Raw genomic sequence first — 21,603 nt, 5'->3', positions numbered from 1 at the left:
ATGATATATTAGTTATCTATTTTAAATTATATAATTTGCATTATTTTAAAAAACAAATTAATTTTATTGGGAGGGTATTGATTTTTATTTCTTATCATTAATATTTTTATCATTATAAAAATAATATTATATATTTTCATATTTGCTTTCATTTAAAAAAAATATATTTCTAAATTTTTTAAAAAAATTTACATTTAGCGACCGATTTTAATTTGGTCTCTAAATTTATTATAAATAATAATACTTTTATTTTTTTAGCGACCGATTTTAATTTGGTCGCTAAAATTATTATAAATAATAATATGTTTTTTTTATTTTTTTAGTGACTGATTTTAATTTGGTCGCTAAAATTATTATAAATAATAATATTTTATTTTTTTAGCGACCGATTTTAATTTGGTCGCTAAAATTATTATATATAATAAGTTTTTTTTTTATATTTTTTTAGCGACCGATTTTAATGTGGTCGCTAAAATTATTATAAATAATAATATTTTATTTTTTTAGCGACCGATTTTAATTTAGTCGCTAAAATTTTTATAAATAATAATATTTTTTTATTTTTTTAGCGACTGATTTTAATTTGGTCGCTAAAATTATTATAAATAATAGTTTTTTTTTTGTTTTTTTAGCGACCGAAACCGTTCCGTCGCTATTTTAATCAACAATTATTATTTTAGCGACCGATTATTTGCCACTAAAAAATTTGGTCGCTAAATAAAATTTGCAACCAAATCAAATTCGGTCACTAATTATGTCGCTATTAGCGACGGAAAAAAATCGGTCGCTAATTTCGGTGACTAAATTGACTTTTTTTTGTAGTGATCTCAGTTAAATCACGTAACAACATATCTTCAAAATTAAGGGTCTTGTCAGGCACCCAACCCTAAAAGTGAGCCCTCGTTGAGTGGGCTATTATCGCTCAACGAGAGAAACTTTTTATGGATCCCCTTGTTGAATGAGTTTTAGCTCGTTAAGCAAGCTTTATTCTTTGTGAGTCTTTTCATTGACCAATCACTTTCTTATTGAGCAAGTGGGACTCTTTTTAGGTCCCCTCATTGGGCAAGTAATTGAGCTCACTAAGCAAGCTCTCAACACAACCACTCATAGATCCAATAGCTTACTCGACAACAGTGTCGCCTGACACAATTTGAACATGTTCATGATGAACACACATTCTCACTAGGCCACCAATGCATCAATGATTAAGAATGGTGTTTTCTAGGTTTTCAACCTTCATTTTTCAAGGCTTACCCTACGAGTAAACCCCTTCATTGAGCAAGAATGTGATGCACCACCTTGGTGCATGCATTCTTCTAGATCATCTAGCTAGCCACCACCTCTTACATGCAAACCATCAATATGATCATAAGCAACTCGAACAACTCAAAAATAGCTACAACAACATGTAACAACTAATCACCATGAGATTGGAAACTTTGGGGTCGTGGTGCTTCAAACTCAACCCCTAAATTCAAAATGTCAACACACCTTCAACATCAACAATTTAGGCCACCAATGGGATGAACAACTCAATAATCAACACAAACATCTCAATAAGAATCAATTTATAAGCTTTTATTACCTCAATTGCTTCCAAAAGTGAAGGAATCGAGGGAAGAATTGTAACATCCCAATTTTCAAAATGGTAATTACTATTATTATTATTATTATTACATAGTATTTGGTCATAATTTGAGGATTATCTTTTATTTCAATTGTAGCTAATTTACACTCCATTTATGATTAATTGTAGGTTTTAGAAAGATAGGTGTGTTAATGGACTTAATTAAATAGTTGAAAAACTTTCTTTTTGTTAAAATCGTTTTCGCAGGGCTGACTGGCAAGCCTCGGTTTTTGGGGCATAACTCGGTCTGTGGTTGTCCAAATGATGCAAACTTTGTATCAATGGAAAGCTAAGAGAAAATAGTATAACTGTTATGAAGAAACCATTTTCAAATTCCTTCATCTACCATGTTAAATATTCTAAACACCGCAACAGCTTTGACTCACGCTGGCAGCCTGACTCCTATTCACTAAAACGGTCACATCTGGAGTTATACACCTCCTTTTTCGGTGATTCCAAAACTACTGAAAAGATAACAGCCACGGCTAAAACTTTCATGAAGCCCACCGGACCAAATTCTGCCATCTAGAAGGTCTAAATCATCGTGCTTAAGAACGTGTCCACTAAATCATCCACCAGCACCACTAACTCATCCAATAACTCCACTAATTCTTCTACCAACTCCACCAACTCCACTAATTCATTTCATATTACTCCACTAAGCCCATTTTACTTATATTTTAATGTGTTATGAAGGCTATAAATAGCCCTTCACTTCTCCATTGCAAACCATCCCTCAATTCTCATTCTCTCTTCTCTTCTACTCTCTCTCATTTCCTCTTCTTCTCTTTGAAGACCAAGAGGAATCCATAGGAGGAAGCTCTGGTCTATTTACAGTTCTGGTCCCTATCTAAGAAGAGAAGGTTCTGCTCAAGTTACTATTCATCCAGGTACGGGGGAAAAGGGGATTATTTATATGTAGAGTACATGAGGGAATTGGGTAGATGAAGAATTTCTTAGGATTATGATTTTATAATTATTTTATTTGAAGAATCATTAGTTCTATTGAAATTATGTGTTGAGGTCTATAGATATGCCAAATTGTAGGAATAATGATCTGGGAAGAAAGAAGAAATCATAAGTGCTGTGAACTAGAATTTGGAATAATTATGAGTTTCACTGTTATATTAAATTGATTATCTTATTGATTATTATAATTTATGAATATTATTGCTATATTACTCGTTAAGAATGGATGATCTTGATGTGAATTGCTTGAGGGGTGTGTAAACCCTCATTTTGTTGGGCTTATCTGTTGTGTATGTGATGTGTATGTGATGTGGAATTATGTACGTGATGTGAATTTGAGTTATGAAATGAGAAGTGTGGAATGTGATTGAGATGTGAATGAGATGTGATTATGGTACTGATGACCAGGGGTGAGCACGACCCTAAGCTGATGGGTAGCGTGACCTTGGCACAGTATTATGTCAGGGGTGAGCACGGCCCTAGGCTACTAAAAAGGGTAGCGTGACCTTGGCACAGTGTTATGTCAGGGGTGAGCACGGCCCTAGGTTGGAAAAAGGGTAGCGTGACCTTGACATAGTGAAATTTGTGTGGATTATGAATGAATTGTAATGTTCAAGTGGATTGTGATGGATTGATGTAATTGTGAATTGAGATGTGAATATGATGAATGGTTGATAAATTATGATACACACACACATATATATATATATATATATATATAGATAAATGCTTATGAATATTTTATTAAATAATGAGTTATTATGAGATTATATTGTGATGTGTTTGTATGTACTTTGCATATAGATATTTTCTTTTCTCACCGTATAAACTGTGGATATTTTAGGAGAAGAAGATCCAGCTACGAGTGGCTTCTAGGATGCCAACAATTAAAATTCTGGGAATGCTCTGATAGTGTGACATCGGGGCAGAGGATTTCTAGGATGAAATATTTATGTGTATTTGGCACTGTAATATTGTTTTGAAAACAATTTGTAAAACTCTTGTGTTTTATGTTTTATATCTCTATTAATGTGATTGTCGAATTTTTATGTGAACCCTTTTACCAACTTAGAAAATTTAACCTTCTTAAATGTATTATAAATTTTTGGGGTAGTAAGGGTGTCACATTTAGTGGTATCAGAGCAGGCCGATCCAATCGGCCGTGAGTTATGAGTCTACTATGCTTGTTTGGTAGATTAATAATGTGATGAGATGATTGATGTGCTAATGTGATGATTAATTATGTTCTTATTTATTTATTTGTATGTATTGTATTCTCAGGATTTGTCTGATAGACATGATATAAATTGATGATGCTATTTTTGATTGATCTTTTCATAATTGCTTATTTGTTTGATACTTTTTGCTTACGTAAGAAGTAGTGATTGAGTAGTATCACTCGTATGGTGAGCTTATGTACCAATAGTACGGACAAAGCCTTGATAATCAACTAGAAATTATTGAGACCTTAGATTTGGATGATTTTTCAATAATTTACGGTTAATGGAAGTTAGGAATCTATAGTAGTAGTGGTTGAATCCAAGGAGGTTGTATTTGAGAATTGGAGTTTTGATATTTTGATGAGAGATTGGTACGTTCCTTGAGTGTTGGTGCTTGCATGTTAACTTTTATGGTTGAGGTAGTATGTGAATTTTATTCTCTAAGTCCTTTGTGAGCTGTTTTGGTCTAGGATTTGTAATGAAAAACTTGAATATGAGTTAAGGTGGGAAGGAGTGAATTTGAAATGGTTGAGGTATTTTGTGAAATGTTAGTACACTACTGCTTTATGATATGGGGATTATTTTCGTTGAAATTCTGTTGTGCTAGTATGAGTATCATATGACAGACTCAGATTTTGTGGTCTTCATGAGAATTGTGGCTTGGGATATTATTTTTCCAATGGAACTAGAATAAGATAAAACAGAGGTCTAGAACCTTAGTTATGACTACTTTGGTGATCAGAAGTTTAGTTATAAGAGCTGAATATACTTGAAATGATTTCTGAATTTTTAGTTAGGAAGGTGATCTTTTTGAAATCTTATGCCTTCATAAGAATTGTAGCTTATTCATTTACCTTTCGTTTGAGATAGGTTTGAGATCATTTGGATGAGTATAACTCTGTGTGTCAGGTAGATATATGCTATCATGATATTTTTGAGATTTTAGGCATAACAAGGATAAAAATGGATTTGATGATGTTTTAAGGTCTGGTCACTGAAAGGTTGATTCAAATGATATGATTGGTTCATGGTGATAAATTCATACATATTTAGGGATGATATATGTGAAAGAGGTATTCTAATATGAATTGATATGCAAGTATGTGACCTTATGGATCAATTAGTGGATATTTGTGTGTTAATGAGAGGTTTTGACCTTAGGATGTGATACCATCATATTAGAGTTAAGTGTGAAGATATATCTAAGATAAACTTAGCTAGATTATGATTTTGATTGTATGAGGTGAGTGTTCTAGGCTATGTAATTTCTTGCGAAGGTATAACATAGAGCTATCTAAGGTAGAAGTTGTTCTTAAGTGAGAGATACCTAATTCAATTAGTAAAATTAAGAGTTTTCTTAGGATAATTTATAGGAGATTTATTAAGTAAATGTCTAAGGTAGCAGTTAGAGGTTTAGGCTACTCTCATTTCACTCGCCTCTACTACAGGAATCGCTTTTGCTTTCTTTTCCTCTAGCTACTAACACGTTTCAGTTCACTAAGTTGTCGTTTGCCTACCCATGAATTCAACAGTAGTTTGAAAGGCTAACCCATATTAGGAATTTCTGGACCTATGTTTATTTTAAGTACCTAAAACATTTTATCGCTTACTTCTCTAGGTCGCTTAGTATTACCTTTGACTGGATTGACTAAGAAAAAGTTGCCTTTGTGTGCATAACAAAGGAGAAGGTAGTTTTCAAACTATTAAGGAAGAATTGGCTAGTGTTAATACTACTAGATGTTAACAAAGACTTTTGTGGTATATAGTTATGCTTCTAAAGATAGGATCAGGAAGAGTGTTGTGGCAAGAAGAAAGGTAGAAGCTTATGATTCTAGGCAACTGAAAATTCATGAGAGGAATTACTTTACCCATAACTTTGAGTTAGCAGTTTTAATATGAATACTAAGATTTGAAAACACTACGTATATGATTCTAAGCTTGAGGTATTTAGCGATCATAATAGCTTTAAATATCTATTAACCAAAAGAAATAGTTAGAATTCGTTGAGAAATAAGATTTTGATCTTATTGATTATTCGGCCAAGCCATTATGGCAACCGATGTTTTGAGTAGTAAACCTTTATATTTATCTTCCTTTATGATTAGAGAAATGGATTTTTTTAGATTACTCCTAGTAGTGTGAAACTAGGTATGACTTGAGTAACAAGTGAATTCTTGAAAGAAATTGGAAAAGCATAATTAGTTGATTCATTTGGTGATAAGATATGAGGCTATAAGATAAAGTGATGAATAAGAGTTTAACTTGGGTGTAAATGGAGTGGTGAAATTAGAGATCTGATATGTACATGTAGTGAACTTACGCTTAGGTGGTTAATCTTTAGAAATAATCTTAATATTGTGACAGACGCCTTAATTATGTTGATCTTTGATATATCACTTTTGATGATTTAAGGGTTGGATTTGATTGAAGAATTTAAGACTTATGATTGGTGTTTGAGATTATCCTTAGGAGCATTGAATTGATTATATTTAAAGTGACTAGTAAATTAATGGATAAGATTAGAGAAGCCTAGGAGTCAGATCCTTTCTTAGGGAATCAAATAGAGAAGATTGGTAGTAGTACGTATAATCATTTCTGAGTAGAATCAATATTGTTTTAAGGAGCAAATTTGAATGCTAAGTAAACTTGAAAGGACATAAGAACTCTTCACATTTATTTAGGAGTTACTAAAATGTATCAGAGTGGCGCAGCAGAAGCGTGATGGTCTAAGATGAGAATAGAAGTAGAGAAGTTGAATTAAGGTATGGAGAGTGAGTTTAAATTTGGAGTGGATGGAATTTTAAGATTTAAGGATAGGTTGTACATTCATAGTGTGCTAGAGTTTAATAAAGCAATCCTAGAAGAAGGACATAAGAGTATTCTTAGTATCCATCCAGAAATCACTAAGATGTACCAAAATCTTAAAAAGATATTTTGGTGGCCTTAAGTGTAGAGAGGAATAGAGGATGGTGTGTACTCATATTTAGTATAGTATAAGTCTGAGACAAAACATCAGAAGCCTTTAGGACTTTTGTAGCCTTTAGATGTTCCTATTTGGAAATGAGATAATGTGTCTAGACCTTGTTGTGGGTTTTCCTAGGAAGTTTAGAAAGAATCTTGAACAAGTCATAGTCAAACCTCTTCGTTGCGGAAATTCGAGGACGAATTTCTTAAAAGGGGGGAAGTATTGTAACATCCCAATTTTCAAAATGGTAATTACTATTATTATTATTATTACATAGTATTTGGTCATAATTTGAGGATTATCTTTTATTTCAATTGTAGCTAATTTACACTCCATTTATGATTAATTGTAGGTTTTAGAAAGATAGGTGTGTTAATGGACTTAATTAAATAGTTGAAAAACTTTCTTTTTGTTAAAATCGTTTTCGCAGGGCTGACTGGCAAGCCTCGGTTTTTGGGGCATAACTCGGTCTGTGGTTTTCCAAATGATGCAAACTTTGTATCAATGGAAAGCTAAGAGAAAATAGTATAACTGTTATGAAGAAACCATTTTCAAATTCCTTCATCTACCATGTTAAATATTCTAAACACCGCAACAGCTTTGACTCACGCTGGCAGCCTGACTCCTATTCACTAAAACGGTCACATCTGGAGTTATACACCTCCTTTTTCGGTGATTCCAAAACTACTGAAAAGATAACAGCCACGGCTAAAACTTTCATGAAGCCCACCTGACCAAATTCTGCCATCTAGAAGGTCTAAATCATCGTGCTTAAGAACGTGTCCACTAAATCATCCACCAGCACCACTAACTCATCCAATAACTCCACTAATTCTTCTACCAACTCCACCAACTCCACTAATTCATTTCATATTACTCCACTAAGCCCATTTTACTTATATTTTAATGTGTTATGAAGGCTATAAATAGCCCTTCACTTCTCCATTGCAAACCATCCCTCAATTCTCATTCTCTCTTCTCTTCTACTCTCTCTCATTTCCTCTTCTTCTCTTTGAAGACCAAGAGGAATCCATAGGAGGAAGCTCTGGTCTATTTACAGTTCTGGTCCCTATCTAAGAAGAGAAGGTTCTGCTCAAGTTACTATTCATCCAGGTACGGGGGAAAAGGGGATTATTTATATGTAGAGTACATGAGGGAATTGGGTAGATGAAGAATTTCTTAGGATTATGATTTTATAATTATTTTATTTGAAGAATCATTAGTTCTATTGAAATTATGTGTTGAGGTCTATAGATATGCCAAATTGTAGGAATAATGATCTGGGAAGAAAGAAGAAATCATAAGTGCTGTGAACTAGAATTTGGAATAATTATGAGTTTCACTGTTATATTAAATTGATTATCTTATTGATTATTATAATTTATGAATATTATTGCTATATTACTCGTTAAGAATGGATGATCTTGATGTGAATTGCTTGAGGGGTGTGTAAACCCTCATTTTGTTGGGCTTATCTGTTGTGTATGTGATGTGTATGTGATGTGGAATTATGTACGTGATGTGAATTTGAGTTATGAAATGAGAAGTGTGGAATGTGATTGAGATGTGAATGAGATGTGATTATGGTACTGATGACCAGGGGTGAGCACGACCCTAAGCTGATGGGTAGCGTGACCTTGGCACAGTATTATGTCAGGGGTGAGCACGGCCCTAGGCTACTAAAAAGGGTAGCGTGACCTTGGCACAGTGTTATGTCAGGGGTGAGCACGGCCCTAGGTTGGAAAAAGGGTAGCGTGACCTTGACATAGTGAAATTTGTGTGGATTATGAATGAATTGTAATGTTCAAGTGGATTGTGATGGATTGATGTAATTGTGAATTGAGATGTGAATATGATGAATGGTTGATAAATTATGATACACACACACACATATATATATATATATATATAGATAAATGCTTATGAATATTTTATTAAATAATGAGTTATTATGAGATTATATTGTGATGTGTTTGTATGTACTTTGCATATAGATATTTTCTTTTCTCACCGTATAAACTGTGGATATTTTAGGAGAAGAAGATCCAGCTACGAGTGGCTTCTAGGATGCCAACAATTAAAATTCTGGGAATGCTCTGATAGTGTGACATCGGGGCAGAGGATTTCTAGGATGAAATATTTATGTGTATTTGGCACTATAATATTGTTTTGAAAACAATTTGTAAAACTCTTGTGTTTTATGTTTTATATCTCTATTAATGTGATTGTCGAATTTTTATGTGAACCCTTTTACCAACTTAGAAAATTTAACCTTCTTAAATGTATTATAAATTTTTGGGGTAGTAAGGGTGTCACAAGAATCACTAGACCCCCAAGAGTTAACTTCTCTCTAAGATTTTGAGCTCCTCAAGCTTGAATCTTAGTTTCTACTACTAACTCAACCCTAAGGAATGATAAGTAAGCTTTTGGTGGAATCAGAATGAAGATCAGAATTCTCTAACTCCAACCTATCTACCTAACTTCTCTCTGGACTTCTCAAGGATTCCTTACTCCTTATAGCTCTCATAAACAACACAAAACACACCACAACAACTTTAAAACATCATATAGCATAAAAACATAAAACACAATGCTAAAATTACACCACCCTCCCTTGTGTTAAAATAAACATTTTCATCTCTTAACAAATACAAATGTTAACGTTAAACTTTAACAATTTTATCTCTTGATTTACAAATTTAATTATTATTTTAAAAATATTAAGAATCTTCTACATTTAATTATAAATAATAGTGAACTAAAAATATTTTAACATATACTTTAATGAAAAATATATTTTAAAATCTTAGTAATAAATATTTTTTAGAATGTTAAATTAAATACTCTAAAATATAATTTTTAGAATGGTAATACAATATTCATATGTCTGAGATAAAAGTGTAACTTATACTATATTTTAGAGTAAATTACATTACCCTCTCATAAGATTTGTTAATATTACATTATCTTCCTTTCATATGTTAAAATATTAAATAAATTACTCTTGTATCCCTTAAAGATAAAAATATTATACTATCACTTTTCTATGATAATAAAATAAACAATTTAGCGTATTTAACTTAATACAGAATATTTATTATAAGAATTTGAATATAATTAAAATATATGTTAAAACATTTTTAATTCATTGTCAAGTCTTCTTAAAAATATTTATATAAAAAAAACTTATCTAAACATACTTTAATTCAAATACGATTAAATTTTTTAAATATGATAGTTTATAAAATGAAGTTATCTACATGAATATTGTATTCGTTTTGAACTTAATTAATTTTCAAAACAAAAAATAACTTATCTTGAAATTTAATTATATTCTATATTTTTACTTCTCGGCTTAATAATTTAATTTATCGTCGATCTTTAACTGAATCAATTTAAGAGTGTTATAAAATTCTTTTCGAATAATTGAGTTGTTTAGCGAAAATAAAAGAGAAAGATCAATAATATAATAAATATGTAATTGATTGTATGAGGAAAAATATGATTTTTTTCTTTTAATGAGAACCAAGAAAAAAGCCCCCTCTCGATAGGAACGAAAGTAGTTGAAGGAAATTTGAGTTTATTATTTGAAACAGTTAAATAATAAATACTTTTTCACATGTAATTTCCAAATTAAATTTATTTTCAAATAATCTGACACCATTTTCCGTTGCGTAAAAAATTCTCCACCAAGGAGAACAAGTGTAGATTAGAGCACATTGAGAGTAGGAAGAAGCATTTTGTTTGGGAATTTTGCGTGGTTGAGGAGTGAGGCAACATAAGGTGGAGCAAAACCCGTTGTTGCAGCGATGAATTTACGCGTGACCCGCAACATTAATAGCAACGAGGCCGTTTCCACCTTGAACCCTAGAGCGCCACGTGGAGCACCTCGTACTGAACATGCACCCTATATAAACACCCTCGACCAATGGATCATACACCAAGTCGAAACAAGAATAATAAAAGAGTACAAGAATAAATTCGAGAATAAAAATAAAGATGGAGACCCAAAACATGAAGGCTTTTGTGTTGGCCTTGTGCCTCGCTGTCTTCGTCGCCACGTGCTGGGCCCACGGTCCAGAGCCCGCCGCGTCGGTGACTGACCCCGCCGCACCGGCCGTTAATGCCATCAAGAACGCCGGCAATGCCGTCAAGGACGCCGCCACACCGGCTGTCAACGCCGCCGAGGAGGCCGGCAGTGCGGCCAAGGACGCCGCCACACCGGCGGCCACTGCTGTAAGGGACGCCACCGCACCCGCGGCACATGCTGCCGCCGAAAAGTCCGAGTCTTTTGCTCAGTGGGCCTATGACAAACTCTCCTCGTAATTCATTTTCTCTTTCTCGTGCTTTTTATTATTTATTTATTTTACAAAATTAGAAGAGTTTAATAATTTTAATTGTGGCAGTGGTTTCGGGTTGCGATCCGCTGATGAGAAAACAATAGCTCAAAATGCAAAGATGGACGCTGGAGAAGCGATGCATGCAGCGGAGCAAAGAGTAGAAGAATCTTTCGACTCAACTAAACACAAAGTGGGTGAGGCATACGAGTCAGCGAAGAAAGCCGCGACCGAAAATGGCAAGAAGAAGTAAGAGACGATCGCATGCTCAGTTCAGTTAATGTGTTCAACGTTACATGCATCACTGTCGCTGTAACGTGTCACTTATTTTTGTTTTCTTTTTCTTTGCGGGGAATACTATATATCAATTCCTCCATTCTATTCTTACTTTAGTTCCACAGTTGTTGCGGTTTTCTGACTTCGACTGCGAGAAGCCTTAATGAATATGCTCTTATTTTAACTTTGTACGTCTTTCATTTTATTTTTTTTTTCATTGAAAAATTAGTTACGTGTCACGTAAAAGATAATCAAGGAAATAAACGAGTACGTGGTGGTAGCAAAACATATGGTTCAATAACTAATAAGTAACGATTATCGAGTTTGAATAATTAACCTTGGTCATGCGCTACTCAAATGTTGTAAAGGTGGTGTTGTTAATTAAGGCCAACCACAAAACCCATTGTATTCTCACTCAAAAAACCCACTAACTACTTCGTTTATGGGCCAACACATTTTTGTACTTGTATAATGAGAGTCGCAGGTACCATTGCCATCAAGCAACTTCAAACTTTTAATCATGCTCGTGCCTCTTCTTTGTTAGAGTTATTATATTTCTTATGCCTTACTTATCCTAAATGTGCTAGAGTGTTTTGTTTTCTAGCTAGGGTGATTTGATTTTAGTCTATGAATTAACTTTTTGATGAAAAACAATGAGAATTTATGAAAGAGTGAATTTGTATTTTGATGACTAACGGACATATGTTGACGTCCAAGTGTTTTTTTATTCTAATTTTATGGGTTATTCATATGATGTCTCCTAACCTTTTGTTTTTCTTGTACACATGAATTGTTTGGTGAAATATGAGAGTGAGTTTAGTCTTATATTTTACTTTTACTTTTACTTATATTTATTGTGGTTGCACATATCACCTGTTTAATAGTTTGTAAATCCTCTTACTCGATAAATAAGTGAATCACAAGGAAATTTGTTTTATACTTTGTTTCTACCCCTGTATTTTCTGTCATAACTTTCTTTATTTTGTATTTTCGTTTAGTCTCAGTGTGTTCGTTGTTCTTTTTTTATTTTTTTATTTTCCCTTATAATAAAGATCGAGGACACTTTAATGTTATGGCTTATGTTTCTTAAAGTCCCCTGTTTTGAACTGAAGCTAGCTAGCATTCAATCCCTCGTATACAATTTTCTACGATGTGTTTTGCATTCAGTTCTTGACGATGTCCCTAAATAATATCCAAATCTCCTTTTTTTTCTTCTGTGTTTCTCCTTGAAGTACGATCAGTACTATAGCACATGTGATTGAGTGGTAAAATTAAGGATCATATCTAGAAATTGTAAGCTTAAGAGGTAAAGTTTATATTCAAATCTTAATTTCATAAAAAATTGTTAATTTTTTTATTTTTCTTGTCAATTATGAAATTGTTTATCAAAATTTTATAATTAGGTATTCCACTCTTAATATATAAAATAATAGATTCAATTAATATATTCTTTGACGTAAGTAATCTTACATAAGATTTGACTAAAATAAATTTTAAAAGATTATTTTTGTAACAGTTATAATATTGTAAATAATATTTTAGTAGCAATGCATGTATTTGAAAAAGAATATAATTTTTTTATATAATTAATGTAATACTAATTGTAGTAGAATATAAATTTCTTCTATATGCACTTTTACAATATTTTTATTTAAAAATTAAAATTAATAAAATACAATAAATTTTTGGGCCCTAAATAATTGGGGCCTTATTCCTGTGACTTACATCCTGATTGGTTAGGTACCTTTATATATAATTTTGATTCTTGTTCAAATTTTAAATGGCTCTTTCTAAGCATGTACTATTTGGTTTTTTTTTTTTTTTTTTTTTGGTGTGATTTCAAAAATCTAATTACACTCAATTATGATATCCAAACTTGAATGGCATTGGTATAATATTTCTCCTTCTAGTGTTTCATGTCTATCACCTAAACTTAGATGCGACAGAAAACGCTTCTTTTGTTGTGTTAATTAATTGACCCAAACTTAAAATAAAAAGTCTGTCTGTTTTTTGACCATAAAAAGTCTAAGTTCACACGCTAATATTTTTTGCAAAATCTCAAAAGATAAAGTTAGCTTAATTTATTGCTTGAGTACATTAAATAACATCTATTGTGCATAAAATGCATAATACAACGTTAATATCTGTTTGAGAATAATTGGAAATGCATAATACAACGTTAATATTTGTTTGAGAATAATTGGAATAACTTGTCTCTAATGCTTCTCTTTGTTCATGCGCTATAAATCATGTTTTTAAAATTTGACCAATTATTAACCAAAATATTGGTTCAACTTCAATAATTCAACCATAATCCTATTAAGTATTAATGAAATATAAATATAATAATAATAATAATATAATAATATAGAATAATATTCAAAAACATGATCATAATATCATAACTTTATAATACTAAAATTTAAAAACAAAACATAATTTTATTGGGTCTAACATTTAAAAAATAGACAAAAGTTGAAATCAAATACATTATAATAGTCAAGTTTAAGTTTCAACAATTATACATCAACATTTACTAATATTCTCGAACACCCCCCCCCCCCCCCCCACCCTATATATATATATATATAATTTTTTCACTTTATTTTTTGTCTCTTTTTATAATTTTTTTTCTAATTGTCTCTTGCATTAATTATTTTTCTTATAAAATATTTAATTAATTAAAAACCTTTTAGAAAAAATATTAAATGTTGAGATTTAATGAGATAAGCTATTTCTTTCTCTTATCAAGGTCGAAAAAGATGAGTAGACATGATTTTTACATGATTAGTTTTTTTTTTCTTCTAAATGTTAATTAATTAAATAATTAAATATAGAGAGAAACAATTAATTAAAAAAAACATTGAAATAAAATTTATTGGTTTGATATTCTTTAGCACCTATTTTATTTATCATTATCTTGAGGGATGTCTTGTATCATTTCTTTGCAATACTAAATCACCTTCCTCATATTCTCTTGGCACCACCTTCCTATTGTACTGACTGGGCTGCTACTTGTCTACTTCTATATATTATGATAGTTATTTGTCTTATATTTTCGGCTAAATATAGTTTTGAGCAATGCAACTCATCATTAACTAAGTGGGTTCTCCTATTTCTGTCTGGATAACAACCTCAACATCGTATACGTACGTACTAGTCGAAATAGATATTTAATTCTCTTTTAATTTTGCGTTAATTGTGATGAAAGGATTTGTTCGTGACGCTGAGCACGAGAAATTGCAAGTTGACTTTTGTTCAACAATCTCTTACATAATTAACCTTTGTCACGGGTTGACAAATTGGAAGCATCAATCACACCATTGAATGGTAGATAAACATCACCATTATCAATTGTGGCAATGTTACCAGAAATTGTTGCACCAATGATTTCAATCCTTCAGCAACTAAGAGGAATTGTCGTAAAACGAGAGTGATTAATCAAGTAATTTTAGAATGAGTTAATCAGAGTCTAAAGTTTTTTTATACTGACAGTCAATCAGAGCCGTTAATAATATTTTTTTCATCTGCTCATTTAATTAAATTAAAATAAAAAAGACATTACTTTACACAGACAGGATATAAGTAATTAACTCTTTTAGAATTATAGTGAATGACAAGAAAATTTTTAGTGTAATCAAGAAACGACTTATGTAATAGCAGGAGGATTTTTTTAGAGGAGTTTCTTCTAACAATGAAAGAAAAAGACATGTGAGAGAAGTTATGATGACTTCTTCGTAGGAAAAGAATAAAATGGTACAGAAACAAGCACAACCTTTGTGCTTTGATGATTTTGACCTAAGCCCGATATTGCCAAATCACGAGGATCTGCTAAGGAGGTATCAAGGTTGTTCATGGATATTGGTAGCTTAGTTGACATCATATTTTACAACTTGTTAAGAAGTTGAAAATTCTTAAGTCAAAGTTAATCACTCATCTTGAAGATTTAATAGGGTTTTCTAGACACCATGGAATATGTTAAAATACCTACGACATTTATAAATGCATCTATCACAAAGATTATCGTCATTTGTTTTATAATAATAGATAAAGTGGTAAATAAATAAATAAAGTAATTTATTTAGATTTATTAAAAAATTATGTAAAAAATTTTATTTAACCAATTTATTTTAAAAAAAATTCATTCAATCTATTCATTAACAATTTTTTCATAGATGAATATTTGATCTATCCATAAAAGTAATATTTTAAAATTAAATAATTTTAAAAAAATATTTTATTTCTTTTTTTTTTACAAGTTATTACATTCTTATATAGTCTTTCAAAAGTTATAAAATAATTTTTTTTTGTAAAAATAGTCTTTTAAAATCTCAATCCAATAAATATTTCATCTTATTTAATCTAATAGTTTTTGAAAAAGTAATATATAAATCAGCAACTATCTATAAAATTAAATGGATGGATTGATTCAGATTAATTAATTATTTTTATTATAATGAATATATTAGATAAATTTACTAGATCAAATGAAATTCACTTATCATCTCTCTAATAATAGATTGTACTTCATCATATATAATGCAATTGGCCGAACATTTTATTTTGTTATGACCAAATTTTCACACATAATGATCCATCATCCTCTGAAGATTTTCAACCACTCATTGTGTGTACGCTACATACCTTTGATGGCATTATCTATCTTTCATTATCTCCTTGTAATGTCATTGTCGCCACTTAGAAATTTCATAGCAATGTGAGTCATAGAAATAACATCTCCTAGTCATAGTAACAAAAATCTCCCTAAAAAGACCTGTCTAAAGTACGACCAAGAATCAAAACTCGTTGAGAGAAGCCATATATAATTATTATTTTTTAAATAGAAAAGTAAGAATATCTTGAGGCACACCTATGGATAATCGTTCTCCATATAATGGGCATAGATTATATTATTATAATTTGAAGCATCTCCTCTTGGAAGAAGCATGTATTATCCCCTCTTCAGTAAATTGTGAACCTGTTTCTTGTGAAGTAAGTTTTTTCATCAAATTTCAACACTAATTTGCTTTCTCATTTGAACCTATAAATAGTTTTGTTGATGAAAGGAAATGATATCAAACAATTCATTCTAGGAAATGGCCACGGAAGTAACAAAAGGGTGGATGAATAATAGAAGTTGGAGAAAATGGAAAGAAAATAAAAATTAATAGGAAAAAAAAGGAAGCGTTTAATAAGAAAAGATGAAGTGAACAAGAGGAAAAGAAAAGGACATTTCTAAAATTCTAAAAAGTTTCAAATTTCAAAAATAAGAGAATGATAGCTTGCATTAAAAACATAATAGTGTATAAATAGTCAAATAAAAAATGAAAAGACGTGTCAATAAGAAGTATACATGTGTAAACGTAACTATCACATGGTAATTCTTCAAACACTTCAAGGTCATCCAAACTTCTTTAACTCTTAAGCCGATGTTACTTCATTTAAGTAACACCAACTTGAGGGTAATTGTTTCCAACGATGGGATTATGTTGACTTCTTTAACTCTAAAGCTAGATTTCCTTCTTCTAAGTAATATCGACTAGGGACAATTGTTCTAAAGGTCATCTTGACCTAACTTGACCAAAGCATTCTAGCATCATGGTTAATTTGCTTCATACAATAGTAAAGTCTAATCTTAACATTATTTACCCCTTATGATAGTAAAGTCTACTCTTAACATTAAACACAGTGACTAAACCTAAGTTGACAATTGACAACTAAGCTTAAATATACTAAGCTAAGCAAAGATGTAAGCAATAGTTCTTAAAACTAAAGAGCTTGACATTTGACACTCTAACATTCCTTTGAAGTTTCATGTGACATAACAAAATGCAACAAATTAACATAGCTACATTCTTTGTCGACATTGCTCTCTAAATAAGAGAACTCTTTTACTATGGTATGTATTTATTCCTCATTTCAAAAATGTTTAAAGTTGATATTGACTTTACCTTCGAAATCTTTGCAAGTACCTCCATTGAATTCTCCCAAAAATTCTTGATTGCCACCATAAAAGCCATCACAAAAATCATCTAAAGCACCACCTTCACTGGACATGATAACAAATCTTCTTAACTAATACTACTTCCAAACCTATATATAAGACTTTCTTCTAATTGTTAGTTGCATTAATTATATCTTCTATGAAATACTTTTATCTAATTACAATTCTTTTTAACAAAAAAGAATAAATGTTTAAAATTATAGTTGGATAAATTTTTATCACTCATATTAGGATTGGAGAAGATAAATAAACACATAGATATCTCTCTCCAAATGTTAACTAATTAGGCAATAAGTGATTAAGTGGAAAGAGAGAATGCTAATTTAAGTTGTTAACGGTAATTTTGAAAAAAAAAGTAATTTAAATTATTAATAAATTTAATGCTCATAACTAAATTAATTAATTTTTTTAATGAGTGTAATTTAGTTAAAAATATCTTATAATTAAAAACTAAAGTAATATTTTTTTTTTATATGATCAAGCCATTAAATATATTTTTACTTAGCTGTTTTTTACCAAATGTAAAGAAAATATTTTGATAATCCAAAGGTGAGTTTGATTTACAATATCTAAAATTAAATTCATAAATTCTACTCCAAACAGAAAATGACTCTGAATCATATATATTTTCCGACTACAATATAATTTTAGTCTCTAATTTTAGGTTTTAGTATTAATTTAGCTCTTTATAAGAGTTAACCTAACATAAATGAATTATATATCCTTATTAAGCAAAAGACAAAATTAACACCTTAAAGTGTATATGTTAGATTAAATTGATTTTTCTATTAATTATCAATGAATTTTGGTAAACTTAATGATATGTGACAAATTATTAAAAAAAATGTCAAATAAGTCAAAATTAACATCGTTAATGCAAAAAAATTATTGAAATGATTTATTTAACTAATAAAAACTCTTTATAAGATTAAAATGAAACATTATTTTAAAATAAAAATCCAAACTAAAATAAAAAATAAATAAATAAGAATGAGGAAACAATTTTATTTAAGCCTATATTAATTTGTCATGGAGAAAAATCGTATTGCACTTTTTTGAAATACGTATCTAAAATCCGTGAAATATCTGTCCTACACTCCAGCTCTTGTTCTCTCTATTCCTTTTCTCTTTTTTTTCTTTTCACTTTGGTTATGTCATGATTTTATTCCTTTAGACCATACACTACATTCAATACCTCAGAAAGGCATTTTGAGAAAAGAGGGGGTACTGTCTCCTAATTTATCTGTCGGTGTCCTATTACAGGACAAATTTGACAAAATTGTGTGGTTGGGTGGATGTGGTGGTGGGATCCTATTTTCTCCGATGCCCTTAACTTTGATTTGCAACAAAGTGAATGGGTTCACGAACCGAGAGAGGTTTCCATGATTATCAAACACATCAAAGTACTTCCAAGGATAATGCATGAAATACACTGTCCTAGCTAGGCAGCATAACTTATTGCTTATTAACGTAATAATATCCAAGTTCATCACTACAACCATTTCTTATCAACATAATCTCCATTATTGTCTCTCTTAATGCTTCACCTTTTTTATTCTTATATGCTTAAGGAAGAGGTGAGAAATAACTGGTAATGTTTTCGTTGATGCCTGTGTTTGTTTATATATGAAAGAACACATCACAGAAGATTGCAGATTGAAATTGAATGGTTTGATTAAAGATTAATTAATAGCATACAGATGAGAATACATAATAGCAGCTTTCAACTAATGTATCTAGCTAGCTACCGATTTCCTTATCTGTATAATAATTCACACCTAAGATTTGAAAGTATTTTTATTAAACAGAAAAATAAAAGAAGAAAAAAAATCAACAATCTAGAGATGGAATTAAATTAAATTAAATTATACTAGGCTTACATTTGCTTCTTCTTCATGGCTTGCTTGCTGTTGTGCATCCAAACCTTGAAAGCCTGTCTTTTTACACCAACCTGAGAGCAAAATTGATGCAACTCTTGTTCATCTTGTTTCTGGATCTTCCACCCAAGTTTCTCAGCAAACTCGATCATTCTATCCTTTTGCTGCTGTGTGAACTTGGTCCTGAACCTCTTCTTATTGGAAGATGAAAGTGGTGGCTGCACCGATAACAATTGCCCTCCATCACTGGTCTGAAACATGTTGAGATCTTCGCTGGAGGACTCAGCTGGGCCTCCCCCTAAGCCCAACATCACGGGCTGGATCGGCCCACTAGAAGGGGTGGCAGCCACCACCCCATGAAGGTGGTGGTGGGGTATGGGAAACTGAAGGTGAGATTGTGGAGAATGAATAATGTTCCTATTGTTTTTGTAGGAGTAAGTGTGGTGGTAGTTGAGAACATATTGTGGCTCTCCTTCAGCTTCTTTTCTGTGAAAATTGCGGTGGCAATCACAAGCTGCACACTTGAAAGATTCTGGGGTGCCATCTTCTCCATTTGGCATGAACTCTCCACACCCATCTGTGACGTGGCCTCCCATGCTTGCTGCATGATTCTTCAGACATTCTCGGTATCTGAATGCTGTTGTTGTTGTGTGAGGTTGTGGTAGTGATGTTCTTGGAGTGGTTATGATGATAGGGGGAGAAATAGGATTTGGATCTGGATCTCTTCTGGGTCGCTGAGATTGTGGAAGTTGAAGTGGGTTTGGTGGAAGAGAAGGGGTATAGAGATTATGGTGAAGATGTGAAGTTTGGGGTGGATCACTGAAAATTAATGTGTTAGATTGAGGAGGTTGTTGGTCACTTTTTTCCCCTATTGGTGATGATAGTTTGGAAGAAGAGGAATTTTTATTGGGGAGGTTATAACCTAATGTACTAGGCATCTCTAGTTCCTTATCTTGCTCTCTCATATCCATCAAATCTGAACAAGATCTAAACTTAATCTCATTCCCCTCCCTTTTTTGTTTTAATCTAGTTTTTTCCTTGAATAATCATCATCTCGCTCGTGAATTTTCTTTAATTGTGATTGTGGATGATCCTGTAACGTGTTCAACCCTAATTCATCCCCTCTAATTGAAGAACAGGCTTAATCAAAGGTTACTTGCACACCTACAACTGTTCTTTCCTGTGCTTATCCTGACACTGACGTTCTGGGTGCTAAACCTACCAATTAAATTTCACTAGTCAATGCCAATAACACTATTATCTGATAATGTACGTATATTGTAGCACTAGCAAGGGAAAAGTAGGAACATAGTAGTAGTAGTACAATTTTTTTATGAAAGAGAAAATTCTGAATAGAGAGGACAAAATAAAGAAAAATGCAAAAATGTTAAATGAGATGATCTATCAACTGGGTCCCGAGGGAGTCTGAATTAAGACAGACCTTAGCAGCTAAATTAGACTTTAGATTTGAAGAACAAAAAGCCTAATGAAGTAGAGAGAGAGAGAGAGAGGATATAACAAACACCTGGAAATTAAAGAGTAGTAACAAGTTATTGTGACATAGAATAAGAGAGACAAGTGGGAACTGAATGTTGTGTTAATTTATGAGAGGGGAATAAGAGGGTGTTGTTTCCTAGCATCCATCAAGAAGCATAAAAATCACCTCCAAAAGGAACAGTGGGGTTGTTTTGCACTCACAGAGAGTGATGACTACACTGCAAGTTTTGTCTTGCAGAACAACCGACAAGAGGTCATGTTGGTTCTCTATCTCTCACACACCCTGCACGCTGGTCCAGTTCCTAATTATTGCCTCTCTCAGACACTCTTTCAAACCCTAAACCAAACCCCTTCAAATGAAATTAATCAATGTGTGTTCTAAACCACCATAGCGTAAAAGGGAAAGGTCTCTCTTACCACGAATTTTCGTGTAACCAAAGTCTTGACATGCAAATTACGGGTAAAACATGTTCCAGTACTCAGTACAAGTAACTATTTTGACAACAAACAGAAAAATAAGTACAAGTAATAAAGAAATATATCAAGTTGTTAAATAGAATCACTCTACTAAAAGTTAGTATTGAAATAACATAATTTCCATCTAATTAAGATATGTCTACATTAATTTTAACCATAAGTTTTACAATCTATTTTGATATGATAATTAAGGGGGGTTGATTTTATTCTACTTTTTTTTTGGGTTAAGGAACACAAATTCGATATAGAATATTCCCATACCGCGTATTTAAAAGATAGTACAGACAACTTGCAGTCTAGACTTGTAAGCTTTAGCTGCTATATTGGTTTTTTTCTTACGCTGTTGTTACAATG

General features: G+C 31.7%; 2 protein-coding genes and 1 long non-coding RNA gene across 5 annotated transcripts; 2 read left to right on the top strand and 1 right to left on the bottom strand.

Annotated features, from left to right (window-relative positions):
* The first annotated feature begins 1,530 nt into the window (after positions 1 to 1,530).
* On the top strand, positions 1,531 to 9,026 carry LOC145958278 (uncharacterized). The gene is made up of 3 exons (XR_014434000.1): positions 1,531 to 2,517; positions 3,441 to 7,894; positions 8,816 to 9,026. It is a non-coding gene; the product is annotated as an uncharacterized LOC145958278 (long non-coding RNA).
* Positions 9,027 to 10,706: 1,680 nt separating this feature from the next.
* Positions 10,707 to 11,578, top strand: LOC109810504 (uncharacterized). The gene is made up of 2 exons (XM_020373992.3): positions 10,707 to 11,103; positions 11,188 to 11,578. The coding sequence occupies exons 1-2, from the start codon at positions 10,781 to 10,783 to the stop codon at positions 11,369 to 11,371; spliced, it is 507 nt and encodes a 168-aa protein (XP_020229581.1). The 5' UTR covers positions 10,707 to 10,780; the 3' UTR covers positions 11,372 to 11,578.
* A 4,320-nt stretch (positions 11,579 to 15,898) lies between these two features.
* On the bottom strand, positions 15,899 to 21,123 carry LOC109810490 (zinc-finger homeodomain protein 6). 3 transcript variants are annotated; one of them, XM_020373969.3, is made up of 4 exons: positions 20,801 to 21,123; positions 19,279 to 20,493; positions 17,346 to 17,443; positions 15,899 to 16,372 (listed from the first exon to the last, which is right to left on the bottom strand). In XM_020373969.3, exons 2-4 carry the CDS (start codon positions 20,244 to 20,246, stop codon positions 16,308 to 16,310), a joined length of 1,131 nt encoding a protein of 376 aa, XP_020229558.2. In that variant the 5' UTR covers positions 20,247 to 20,493; positions 20,801 to 21,123; the 3' UTR covers positions 15,899 to 16,307. The 3 variants fall into 3 exon arrangements, 2 of the variants coding, with proteins under 2 accessions (XP_020229558.2, XP_082931235.1); XM_083075109.1 differs by having other exon boundaries at positions 15,903 to 16,168; positions 16,265 to 16,372; positions 19,279 to 21,123; XR_014433999.1 differs by lacking the exon at positions 17,346 to 17,443 and having other exon boundaries at positions 15,904 to 16,168; positions 16,265 to 16,372; positions 19,279 to 21,119.
* Between the last annotated feature and the right edge of the window lie 480 nt (positions 21,124 to 21,603).

Source organism: Cajanus cajan, chromosome 5, assembly GCF_000230855.2.
Source record: "Cajanus cajan strain Asha chromosome 5, NIPB_CcT2T_4, whole genome shotgun sequence".
Taxonomy (NCBI): domain Eukaryota; kingdom Viridiplantae; phylum Streptophyta; class Magnoliopsida; order Fabales; family Fabaceae; genus Cajanus; species Cajanus cajan.
The sequence above is the reverse complement of the archived record's forward strand: the minus strand, read 5'-3'. Positions and strand labels throughout refer to the sequence as shown.